This window comes from Coregonus clupeaformis, chromosome 17 (genome assembly GCF_020615455.1).
Source record: "Coregonus clupeaformis isolate EN_2021a chromosome 17, ASM2061545v1, whole genome shotgun sequence".
NCBI lineage: Eukaryota > Metazoa > Chordata > Actinopteri > Salmoniformes > Salmonidae > Coregonus > Coregonus clupeaformis.
Window position 1 is genome coordinate 67,152,462 of NC_059208.1, and position 12,568 is coordinate 67,165,029.

Consider the following 12,568-nt stretch of genomic DNA (forward strand, 5'->3'; position numbering starts at 1 on the left):
CATGAGGTGATGGCGGCGGATGAATGGCACAACAATGGGCCTCAGGATCTCGTCACGGTATCTCTGTGCATTCAAATTGCCATCGATAAAATGCAATTGTGTTCGTTGTCCGTAGCTTATGCCTGCCCGTACCATAACCCCACCGTCACAATGGGGCACTCTGTTCACAAAGTTGACATCAGCAAACCTCTCACCCACACAACGCCATACACGTTTTCTGCGGTTGTGAGGCCGGTTGGACGTACTGCCAAATTCTCTAAAACAACGTTATGGCTTATGGTAGAGAAATTAACCTTAAATTCTCTGGCAACAGCTCTGGTGGACATTCCTGCAGTTAGCATGCCAGGAAAAACTGAGACATCTTTGGCATTGTGTTTTGTGACAAAACTGCACATTTTAGAGTGGCCTTTTTATGTCCCCAGCACAAGGTGCACCTGTGTAATGATCATGCTGTTTAATCAGCTTCTTGATATGCCACGCCTGTCAGGTGGATGGATTATCTTGGCAAAGAAGAAATGCTCACTAACAGGGATGTAAACAAGTTTGTGCACAAAATTTGAGAGAAATATGCTTTATGAGCATTTGGAACATTTCTGGGATTTTTTATTTCAGCTCATGAAACCAACACTTTACATGTTGCGTTTATATTTTTCTTCCGTATAAATAGTGAAAAGAACCGGTCCCAAAATCGACCCCTGTGTTAAACCTTTATTCAGACTTAGCCCCATCAATCACGATGGCCTGAGTTCGGTCACTAAGATAATAATGAAACCATGAACAGGCGTCAGGGCCTATCGAGGACAACTTCTTCAATAAAATATCATAATCAACATTATCAAATCTTTTGGCAGGTCCACAAACAAAGCAGCACATTTCATTTTAGTGTCTAAAGCATTGACAAGATCATTAACAACTAAAGTGGTTGCTGTAATAGTGCTATGCCCAGGCCTAAACCCTTTTTGGTTTATATTCAAAATACACCTCTTAGAAAAAAAGAGCAAAGTTGTCTATTGCTAGCAAAGCATCCAGGACTTATTTTTCTGTAAATAGCCTAAATGTCACGATCGTTGACACATGATGAAGCGGACCAAGGCGCAGCGTGATAGGCGTACATACTTTTATTAGTGTACACACAACGAACCAAAACAATAAACGATACGTGAAGTCCTAGGTTAAATACACAAACCTTCCGGAACAAGATCCCACAATAAACTAGTGCCAAAAGGCTGCCTAAGTATGGTTCCCAATCAGAGACAACGAGAATCAGCTGCCTCTGATTGGGAACCACCCTGGCCAACATAGAAAACACGAACTAGAACACAACATAGAAAATAACACATAGAAACTCCACACCCTGGCTCAACATATAAGAGTCCCCAGAGCCAGGGCGTGACACTAAAAGAAAGGCTTTGACTATTATTTCTCCCTATCAGCATCCAGCCCAGTCTCATTGTGAATAGGTTTAGAAGTTATTTCAAAGAGATAGCCCGCTGAAATAAAATGGTGATTAAATGCATCAATAATGGCATTGTTTTCCATAATGAGGCTAGTGTCTGAATTAATTTTGTTGTGGCAGAGAGGAGGAAGTAGAACCCTTCAGAGATTTCACAGTTTTCCAGAATTTAGCTGGGTTCCCATTACAATCCGAAAGAGCAGTTACATAATAATCAGATTTAGCCTTTCTGATTCCTGGCCTTGACCCAAGCATCATCTCTTTTATGAATGACTTCTGATAATTCCAGAGTGTACCAGGCATTCAACCTACCTTTAACCCTTAGTTTTTTGAAGCACGATTATCCACAATAGTATTGAAGACATCTCAAAAAAGGCTCAAAGCTAAATCAGGTTCAGGTATAGCTGAAATACAATCAATGTCACTAAAATCAAGATCATGTAAAAAAGCCTGTTCGCTGAAGCTTTTAAAGTTCTTCTTTGTGATGACACAAGGATTAGATTTTTGTATTCTTCCATCTCTAACACAAACAACTGGGCAATGGTCACTAATAGGTTGGGCAAAGACACCAGTAGAAACATATTTCTCTGGTGTATTCGTTAGAATAAGATCAATCAGAGTTTACTTTGAAGGATCTTTAGGGTTGGGCTGTGTAGGCTTAGTCACCAGCTGGGTTAGGTTTAGATCATTACATGTCTTTTAGATTGTCTGAAGCCTGCATTTCACAATCATAATTTAGGTCACCCAGGAAAATAACTTCTGATTAAGTAAAAGAAGACAACAAACCATTTAACTCCTCGAGTGCACAAAGGTTAGCCGAGGGAGGACGGTAGACCCCTATAACAGTTATGCATAAATGTTTCCCCAGACAAAGGCTTAAAGATAGTTTCTGAATTTTTTATTTCTTCAGTAAAGACACTGAGAAATTATTTTTAATAAGAATGGCCACTCCTCCACCTCTACCCTGTCTGTCAGCTCTGAACACATTATAACCCTCAAAATTAATATCAGAGTTCAGAATGTCCCCAGAGATCCAAGTTTCAGTCAATACCAGAATGTCCGGATTCGTCTGTATAGCCCAGATCTTGATGTAATCCAGTTTAGGAAGTAAGCTCCTAATGTTCAGATGCATCAACCCAAGTCTTTTACGATTTTTAAAGTCACATGGAGTCTAACTCAAACAAGCTACGTTCAATAGGCAGTTGCAGGCCCTGCCTGATGGTTGATATTGATATAGTATTACCTGAGCGGGGCTTGGTCTGTCTCTGAGTCAATATCTTAACGCGGCCTTGAAATATGAAGAGAGTGTCCAGGCTCCTAGATGGAGCATCTTTTGTTTCCCAAAAGTGTCGAAATTGTCAATAAAAGTTATGCCAACAGAGTGGCAGTAGTCTTTAAGGCAGATATGAAAAGCTAAGAGCCTGCTGAACCTTTCGCAGATGCGACCCAGCGACGACACGGGGCCAGAGATAATCGGTTGCTTTTCAGAGCCTTTCAAGGTGATGATCAGCTCAATAAAATCCTATTTTATAGAAATGTGAGTTATAGATCTATCATTCTACTTTAAACAAGTCTAAGAAGCGGTAGATCTGTTCTAGGTGCGCTATTTCCATGCTTGCCGTTCTTAAGTTTAGTTTTTCTGTCTTTTACTTTCGGATTTGTACACCAGCTTCAAACAGCTGAAACAACAATATTTTTGGTTACGGAAAATATATTTCACAGCGGTTTAGATGGTACAATTATCTACACTATAATAGCTTATTTTGTCACATAAACTGAAATTAGACTAACTATTAGAGTTTTAGCAACCAGGAAATGGCGGAGCGATTTCTGCATAGTGCAAATTTAACAAGAGATCAGTTGGCAATCCGTAGTTACAATTGGCCCCATGTTTCTGCAGTGTAGCAAATCCTTGATTGGGTTGAATAAAAACATCTGAGTCACACACACTCACGCACACACACACACACACACACAAACACACACCTCTCCTCCGTTCCCCTCAGCCTCCTTCTCTCCTCCCTCCCTCTATCCCTCGCTGATTGACCAATAGTGTAGTTGTCATTCAGTCTGTGACCTTTTGTAACAATGCGTTACCTGATTCTATTTATTTTGGTCTGCTCCGGAACTCTCCTGTCAATAACACTCATAGACTACTACCAACACCAAAGGTACGTTTGTAATGCTGTGTATGTGCGTGTGTGTAATGGGGACATTTAAGAGTGATTTAGTTTAGAGTGATCAACACAATGTTTAGCATATTTGGAGTTTCTGTAATACATATCATTTCTAGTGTTCTGTTTGTGACACTCAAGGTGTGGGCGGGTTCATGGTCACTAGACTTGAAGCTGAATGTTATGGATTATTCTCTTATCTGTTGATAATGATTGACGCCAGACTGGAGGTACAATGACTGAGGACACACTGATTATTCACTGTTGTATTGTATTGATGGCATTCTGTGAACACTTTGTGATTCTGTAGCAGCTGACAAAGTCACTACCTTTTTATTTGGGTTTTATACAAGCCTCTCGGGCTGGTGTATACAGAACATTGTTGCGAATTCGATACAGAGCCATGGAGGGCGAGAAGGTTCTATCTACTGTATCTCTCTGTCCTTTGACATATAGATATGGATGTCTGGTTCAGGGCCCAAGCTACCAATGGACTGTCATGATTATTTATTTCCAAGTTCATTGCAATTTGCTCTTTAGTGCCATCAATCCAAGCGCTGGGTGGTGGGTCTGCTGATGGCAGAGCAGTAGGTAAATGAACAGCTTGTTTTGAAAAATATAGTTTTGAAACCGCAAAATGTACACAAATTAACCACAGTTTTATGGACATTTTAATCATAATCCTCGAATTATATAATATACACTGAGTGTACAAAACATTTGCAACACCTGCTCTTTCCATGACATAGCGTTCACCTGGATTCACCTGGTCAGTCTATGATCCCTTATTGATGTCACCTGTTAAATCCAACTAAATATTAGGAAGATGTTCCTAATGTTTTGTACACTCAGTGTACAAAAAAATAAAATACAAATACATTTTTTAAATGTTATATATATATATATATATTTTTTTTTTTTGACAAATCACACGTGGGGCACCGCCCCTAACACACTAATGGACAGGCCACCACTGCTCAGATATAGGTGCAAGCTAGGAATACTGATATTTGTGACTGACCGGTTCGATTAGGTCTTATGTAGCTAAATTTGAAATTGTGTTTTTTACATTGGATAAAAGTAAAGACTCAAAGCTAGAAAATGGTATATCATACACTACAGTTGAGGAACAATGGGAAAGTAATTCTGCTTTGAAAGTTGATAAACTTGTAACCTCACTTTTCAGAAAATGGCCTTTCAATGTTTTGGTACACCTACTGGAGAGCTCTTCTTTGTCTACACCCATTCAGCATCATTCACACACTTTAGCCCCACTCATCTCTTTAAGGGTTGATCCGAGAGTTCTGTCCTAACAACAGCAGTCAAGCACCCAAGCTAACTGGCTAATGTTGGCTAGCTTGCGAGCTACTTCCAGACACAAATGAGAGAACAGTTCACTCTGACCATTTTACTCGCCCTAGCAGAGCTGGTTAGGCTGTTTTTATGTTATCCAGAGCGTTGGTGACTGCAACTGTGCTGCTGGCACCAATTGACGCTTTTTTGCCAACGTTTACTGACACCGGTCATAATCAACGGGTGTTGAGCATTCGTAAATGTGTCAGTTATTCTGACACACTCAGACGAGAGTGCTCTGAAATCAGAGTAGATAGCCAGAGCGAATTTACCATCTACATCTATCAACAGCTGTCGCAGTGACATCATGAACATTCTATCGAAATGGATACTTGCATAGTGGAGTCTTCTGTTAAGACATGTAGCTAGCTAACTAGCTAAACAATTAACCCTAATCCCAACTCATGACGTTACTACCCTGCATGAATCTGCAGGTAGCTAACCAACCAGGTTCAATGTTAGCTAGCTAACATTAGGCTATAACTAGCAAAGCAAATGGCTCTGAGATACGAATAATATTACTACACAGATCATACACGTAATGTTAGCTAGCGAGCCAGCCAGCTATCGTTAGCTAGCTAGCTAACAGTACACTTTAACTTTAAATGAAAATTACTTTCTGACTAAATTATATATGTGTAATATCTGAAAATGTAGCTACCTAGACTATCTTAGCCATATACATGGATGGACGCTTCTCCCTCTCTGTTACGGATGCCATGGTTGCCCTTAGTTTGAATCAAATCAAATCAAATCAAATCAAATTTTATTGGACACATGCGCCGAATACAACAGGTGCAGACATTACAGTGAAATGCTTACTTACAGCCCTTAACCAACAGTGCATTTATTTTAAACAAAAAAAGTAAGAATAAAACAACAACAAAAAAAGTGTTGAGAAAAAAAGAGCAGAAGTAAAATAAAGTGACAGTAGGGAGGCTATATATACAGGGGGGTACCGTTGCAGAGTCAATGTGCGGGGGCACCGGCTAGTTGAGGTAGTTGAGGTAATATGTACATGTGGGTAGAGTTAAAGTGACTATGCATAAATACTTAACAGAGTAGCAGCAGCGTAAAAAGGATGGGGTGGGGGGGCAGTGCAAATAGTCCGGGTAGCCATGATTAGCTGTTCAGGAGTCTTATGGCTTGGGGGTAGAAGCTGTTGAGAAGTCTTTTGGACCTAGACTTGGCACTCCGGTACCGCTTGCCGTGCAGTAGCAGAGAGAACAGTCTATGACTAGGGTGGCTGGAGTCTTTGACAATTTTGAGGGCCTTCCTCTGACACCGCCTGGTATAGAGGTCCTGGATGGCAGGAAGCTTTGCCCCAGTGATGTACTGGGCCGTACGCACTACCCTCTGTAGTGCCTTGCGGTCAGAGGCCAAGCAGTTGCCATACCAGGCGGTGATGCAACCAGTCAGGATGCTCTCGATGGTGCAGCTGTATAATTTTTTGAGGATCTGAGGACCCATGCCAAATCTTTTTAGTCTCCTGAGGGGGAATAGGCTTTGTCGTGCCCTCTTCACGACTGTCTTGGTGTGTTTGGACCATGATAGTTCGTTGGTGATGTGGACACCAAGGAACTTGAAGCTCTCAACCTGTTCCACTACAGCCCCGTCGATGAGAATGGGGGCGTGCTCAGTCCTCTTTTTTTTCCTGTAGTCCACAATCATCTCCTTTGTCTTGGTCACGTTGAGGGAGAGGTTGTTATCCTGGCACCACACGGCCAGATCTCTGACCTCCTCCCTATAGGCTGTCTCATCGTTGTCGGTGATCAGGCCTACCACTGTTGTGTCGTCGGCAAACTTAATGATGGTGTTGGAGTCGTGCCTGGCCATGCAGTCATGGGTGAACAGAGAGTACAGGAGGGGACTGAGCACGCACCCCTGAGGGGCCCCCGTGTTGAGGATCAGTGTGGCAGATGTGTTGTTACCTACCCTTACCACCTGGGGGCGGCCCGTCAGGAAGTCCAGGATCCAGTTGCAGAGGGAGGTGTTTAGTCCCAGGATCCTTAGCTTAGTGATGAGCTTAGAGGGCACTATGGTGTTGAATGCTGAGCTGTAGTCAATGAATAGCATTCTCACGTAGGTGTTCCTCTTGTCCAGGTGGGAAAGGGCAGTGTGGAGTGCGATAGAGATTGCATCATCTGTGGATCTGTTGGGGCGGTATGCAAATTGGAGTGGGTCTAGGGTTTCTGGGATTATGCTGTTGATGTGAGCCATGACCAGTCTTTCAAAGCACTTCATGGCTACAGACGTCAGTGCTACGGGTCGGTAGTCATTTAGGCAGGTTATCTTAGAGTTCTTGGGCACGGGGACTATGGTGGTCTGCTTGAAACATGTTGGTATTACAGACTCAGTCAGGGACATGTTGAAAATGTCAGTGAAGACACTTGCCAGTTGGTCAGCACATGCTCGGAGTACACGTCCTGGTAATCCGTCTGGCCCTGCGGCCTTGTGAATGTTGACCTGCTTAAAAGTCTTACTCACATCGGCTACGGAGAGCGTGATCACATAGTCATCCGGAACAGCTGGTGCTCTCATGCATGCTTCAGTGTTGCTTGCCTCGAGCGAGCATAGAAGTGGTTTAGCTCGTCTGGTAGGCTTGTGTCACTGGGCAGCTCGCGGCTGTGCTTCCCTTTGTAGTCTGTAATAGTTTTCAAGCCCTGCCACATCCGACGAGCGTCAGAGCCAGTGTAGTATGATTCAATCTTTGACCTGTATTGACTCTTTGCCTGTTTGATGGTTCGTCGGAGGTCATAGCGGGATTTCTTATAAGCGTCCGGGTTAGAGTCCCGTTCCTTGAAAGCGGCAGCTCTACCCTTTAGCTCAGTGCGGATGTTTCCTGTAATCTATGGCTTCTGGTTGGGGTATGTACGTACGGTCACTGTGGGGACGACATCATCGATGCACTTATTGATGAAGCCAGTGACTGATGTGGTGTACTCCTCAATGCTGTCTGAAGAATCCCGGAACATGTTCCAGTCTGTGCTAGCAAAACAGTCCTGTAGCTTAGCATCTGCGTCATCTGACCACTTTTTTATTAACCGAATCACTGGTGCTTCCTGCTTCAGTTTTTGCTTATAAGCAGGAATCAGGAGGATAGAGTTATGGTCAGATTTGCCAAATGGAGGGCAAGGGAGAGCTTTGTATGCGTCTCTGTGTGTGGAGTAAAGGTGGTCTAGAGTTTTTTTTCCCTCTGGTTGCACATTTAACATGCTGGTAGAAATTAGGTAGAACGGATTTAAGTTTCCCTGCATTAAAGTCCCCGGCCACTAGGAGCGCTGCATCTGGATGAGCGTTTTCCTGTTGATTAATGGCCTTGTACAACTCATTCAGTGCAATCTTAATGCCAGCATTGGTTTGTGGTGGTAAATAGACAGCTATGAAAAATATAGATGAAAACTCTCTTGGTAAATAGTGTGGTCTACAGCTTATCATAAGATACTCTACCTCAGGCGAGCAAAACCTCGAGACTTCCTTAGTATTTGATTTTGTGCACCAGCTGTTGTTTACAAATATACACAGACCGCCACCCCTTGTCTTACCAGAGTCAGCTGTTCTGTCCTGCCGATGTAGCGTATAGCCTGCTAGCTGAATGTTATCATTGTTGTCGTTCAGCCACGACTCCGTGTAACATAAGATATTACAGTTTTTAATGTCCCGTTGGTAGGATAACCGTAATCTTAAATCGTCCATTTTATTCTCAAAAGCTTGAACGTTGGCTAATAGGATTGATGGAAGAGGCAGTTTACTCGCTCGCCGTCGGATCCTTACAAGGCACCCGGATCTGCGTCCGCGATATCTCCGTCTCTTCCTCACGCGAATGACGGGGATTTGGGCCTTGTCGGGTGTCTGTATGATATCCTTCGCGGCCGCCTCGTTGAAGAAAAAATCTTCGTCCAATGCGAGGTGAGTAATCGCTGTCCTGATATCCAGAAGCTCTTTTTGGTTATAAGAGACGATGGCAGAAACATTATGTACAAAATAAATTACAAATAACGCGGAAAAACACACATAATAGTACAATTGGTTAGAGGGTTGGTTAGAGGGCTGTAAAACGGCAGCCATCTTCTCCGGCGCTGTTCTTCTTACTTCTTCTTCTTAGTTTGAAGATGTAATCCGGAGACAGGTGTTTTCTCCATCTCCTAAGCTATCATACACTAATTACAGTGATTTCAAAACTCGGTCCTCCAGAAAGTGGAGAGCAACACTTATGCAGTTCTACCTTGTTAGACAGGATTACCTCCACATACTGTCCAGCTCAAATAGACAGAAGCGTGTTACATGGCAGACCAATCCGAACTCATCTCTCGGCATGTCCAGCCCACTCATTATCTCAGCCAATCATGGCTAGCGGGAAGGTTGCAGTCTTTTTCTGTGGCTAAACCAACTAGGCTCGTAATTTAACAATTGTATTCGTATTTACAGATGGCATACAAGTTTGTTATTAAGGCACATGAAAGTTCACATGTTCCAGAAGGCATTTCTGCCAAAAAAATTGTGAAATAGTGACGCGCGACATACGCCTAGGTTCCTGAAACAAGTCACATTTGGCAGTCTCGGCCATGTACGTAGGCTTACAGTACATGGCCTCCAGATAAAGCAAAACAATTGGCTGGATACTACTCTGTTTCAGCTGTTATGGGCAGCCTAGCTGTTCGGAGTAGAAGTTGCTTTCTATATCCTTAAGTGTCCATGCATACAACAACCTTTGAAATGTTTAAAACCTTCTGGAGTGTAATGTGATTTGTGGATTCAAATCAATTATTGAAAGTGTGTGTGTGTGTGTGTGTGTGTGTGTGTGTGTGTGTGTGTGTGTGTGTGTGTGTGTGTGTGTGTGTGTGTGTGTATGTGGTCTCTGTTGATCAAAAAACTGTTAACAAAATGAACAAACAAATTATTTCGAATTTTTCAATGTAACCATTAACAATGATAAAGTATCAAGAATGACAAGATTCAGAACTTTTTGGCCAGATTGATACAACTTCCTGAACTAAGATGGCTTCCAAGTCAGGTGATCTCTCAGGTGACCTGTTTTCTGACTCTATAAAACATTATTTGGTTTAGCAGCCATCAGAGGACTCTCTTCCAATATGCGTTCCTGACGAAAAAACATACTCACCAGTGGAGGCCTGGTGGGAGGATCTATAGGAGGACGAGCTCATTGTAATGGCTGGAATGGAATTAATGGATCGGTATCACATCAAACATATGGAAACTACATGTTTGACTCCGTTCCATTCCAGCCATTACAATGAGCCCATCCTCCTATAGCTCCTCCCACCAGCCTCCACTAATACTCATACATTATATAAGTTCGCAACTGTGTTTTGCTCTCTGTGCTGGGACGGTTTTTGGTGCTAAAATGGTTGAACGTTCATTGGAGTCTTGATAAATGTGTGTTTGCATACGTACATGTGTGTGTTGCAGAGATGAGTTCCTGGACTCAGTCCAGAAGAGTTTGCAGTGCAGGAGACTGCAAAAGAAACTGGTGACCATGACTACTATGAAACAGTAGGTGGAGTTTTGAATTTTATTAGCATCCCCATTAGCTCACACCATGACGTCAGCTAATCTAACGAGAGAGAGAGAGGTGTAGTTTCTCTCTCGCCTGACTTGCTCTTACTATGTTTCATGCTAGTACATATAGTTCTTATCAGATCAACCAGACAATCCATCCTGATCCAACAAGTTCTCCATCTATATGTCTATTTACATTATGAGTTGTGTGTGTGTCTGTGTGTGTAACAAGATCTCACGGTTTGACACGGTCTGACTTCAGTATTCTCTGTTTGTCCACGTTTGTCCAAAGGTTGTTTTAACGGTTCCGTTTAGGCATTAAGTTAAGGGTTAAGGTTTGGGATAGGGTATAAACAATATTTACAAAATTAGCATCCGCCATCCCCATTGCTGCAAGCCTACTTGATGGTAATAGCGACGTCGTGGGGATCTGGACAAACATCAAACATTGCATTGGATCTGGAGTGACCTTGCTGGTGTGTGTGTGTGTGTTTCTTGTGTGTCAGAGTAGACATTAGATTGTTCTCTCAGGAGGTGAGAGAGCTGATGGACTGTCCTTGGAGACTCAACCTCACACACAGAGAACTACACAGGTGAGACACACACACACACACACACACACACACACACACACACACACACACACCTTGCTCAGTCTTGCGATTATCTCAAACAAATGTAATGTCCTTCCCCCCCAGGACAGAGTTGTGGTCATGCTGTAACGCATCTGAAAGGCTGATGGTGACCAGACAGAACACCAATCAGAACCAGAGTCTGACTTATGATGCAGAGAGGTGGAGGAAGAGAAAGGTGGACCAAGCACTATGGGAGATGCTGCCTCAGGTGTGTGTGTGTGCGCGCGCGCAGGTCTTTCATTTCCCCCGAAAATTCATCCCACGAGCGTTGTTTACCAGCATGGTACTTGTGTGTGTGTGTGTGTAGACTGTACCCTGGAGGAAAGGTTCGTTGAGCCGTTGTGCCGTGGTGGGAAGTGGAGGAATCCTGCAGAACAGCAGCTGTGGAGCGGAAATAGACAATGCTGACTATGTCATCAGGTATAAGTAACAACATTATCTATCTATCAAGCTGTTGTGTAGTGTACAACATTGATGTGATGTGTGACTGTTGCTGTTTATAATCATGTGTGAACATTGTGTGGATATTCTGGGAATGTTGTGTGTACAGTTGAAGTCGGAAGTTTACATACACCTTAGCCAAATACATTTAAACTCAGTTTTTCACAATTCCTGACATTTAATCCTAGTAAAAATTCCCTGTTTTAGGTCAGTTAGGATCACCACTTTATTTTAAGAATGTGAAATGTCAGAATAATAGTAGAGAGACTGATTTATTTCAGCTTTTATTTCTTTCATCACATTCCCAGTGGGTCAGAAGTTTACATACACTTAATTAGTATTTGGTAGCATTGCCTTTAATTTGTTTAACTTGGGTCAAATGTTTCGGGTAGCCTTCCACAAGCTTCCCATAATAAGTTGGGTGAATTTTGGTAACTGAGTCAGGTTTGAAGGCCTCCTTGCTCGCACACGCTTTTTCAGTTCTGCACACACATTTTCTATAGGATTGAGGTCAGGGCTTTGTGATGACCACTCCAATACCTTGACTTTGTTGTCCTTAAGCCATTTTGCCACAACTTTGGAAGTATGCTTGGGGTCATTTTCCATTTGGAAGACCCATTTGCGAACCAAGCTTTAACTTCCTGACTGATGTCTTGAGATGTTGCTTCAATATATCCACATAATTTCTCTTCCTCATGATGCCATCTATTTTGTGAAGTGCACCAGTCCCTCCTGCAGCAAAGCAGAACGCGTCTCCTTCCTGAGCGGTATGACGGCTGCGTGGTCCCATGGTGTTTATACTTGCGTACTATTGTTTGTACAGATGAACGTGGTACCTTTAGGCGTTTGGAAATTGCTCCCAAGGATGAACCAGACTTGTGGAGGTCTACAATTTCTTTCTGAGGTCTTGGCTGATTTCTTTTGATTTTCCCATGATGTCAAGCAAAGAGGCACTGAGTTTGAAAGTAGGCCTTGAAATACATCCACAGGTA

The 12,568-nt window shown here is 42.8% G+C and overlaps 1 protein-coding gene across 2 annotated transcripts in view; it reads left to right on the forward strand.

Annotated features, from left to right (window-relative positions):
• Positions 1 to 3,518: 3,518 nt before the first annotated feature.
• Positions 3,519 to 12,568, forward strand: part of LOC121585701 (alpha-2,8-sialyltransferase 8F-like) — a 38,603-nt gene continuing 29,553 nt past the window's right edge. Inside the window, exons 1-5 of one of the 2 annotated variants that reach the window (XM_041902026.2) lie at positions 3,519 to 3,624; positions 10,411 to 10,494; positions 11,007 to 11,093; positions 11,199 to 11,343; positions 11,443 to 11,555. In XM_041902026.2, the coding sequence (XP_041757960.2) occupies positions 3,542 to 3,624; positions 10,411 to 10,494; positions 11,007 to 11,093; positions 11,199 to 11,343; positions 11,443 to 11,555 (512 nt within the window). In that variant the 5' untranslated portion in view covers positions 3,519 to 3,541. Of the gene's footprint in view, positions 3,625 to 10,410; positions 10,495 to 11,006; positions 11,094 to 11,198; positions 11,344 to 11,442; positions 11,556 to 12,568 lie in introns of those variants that run through there. The other variant, XM_041902027.2, reaches the window with a different exon arrangement.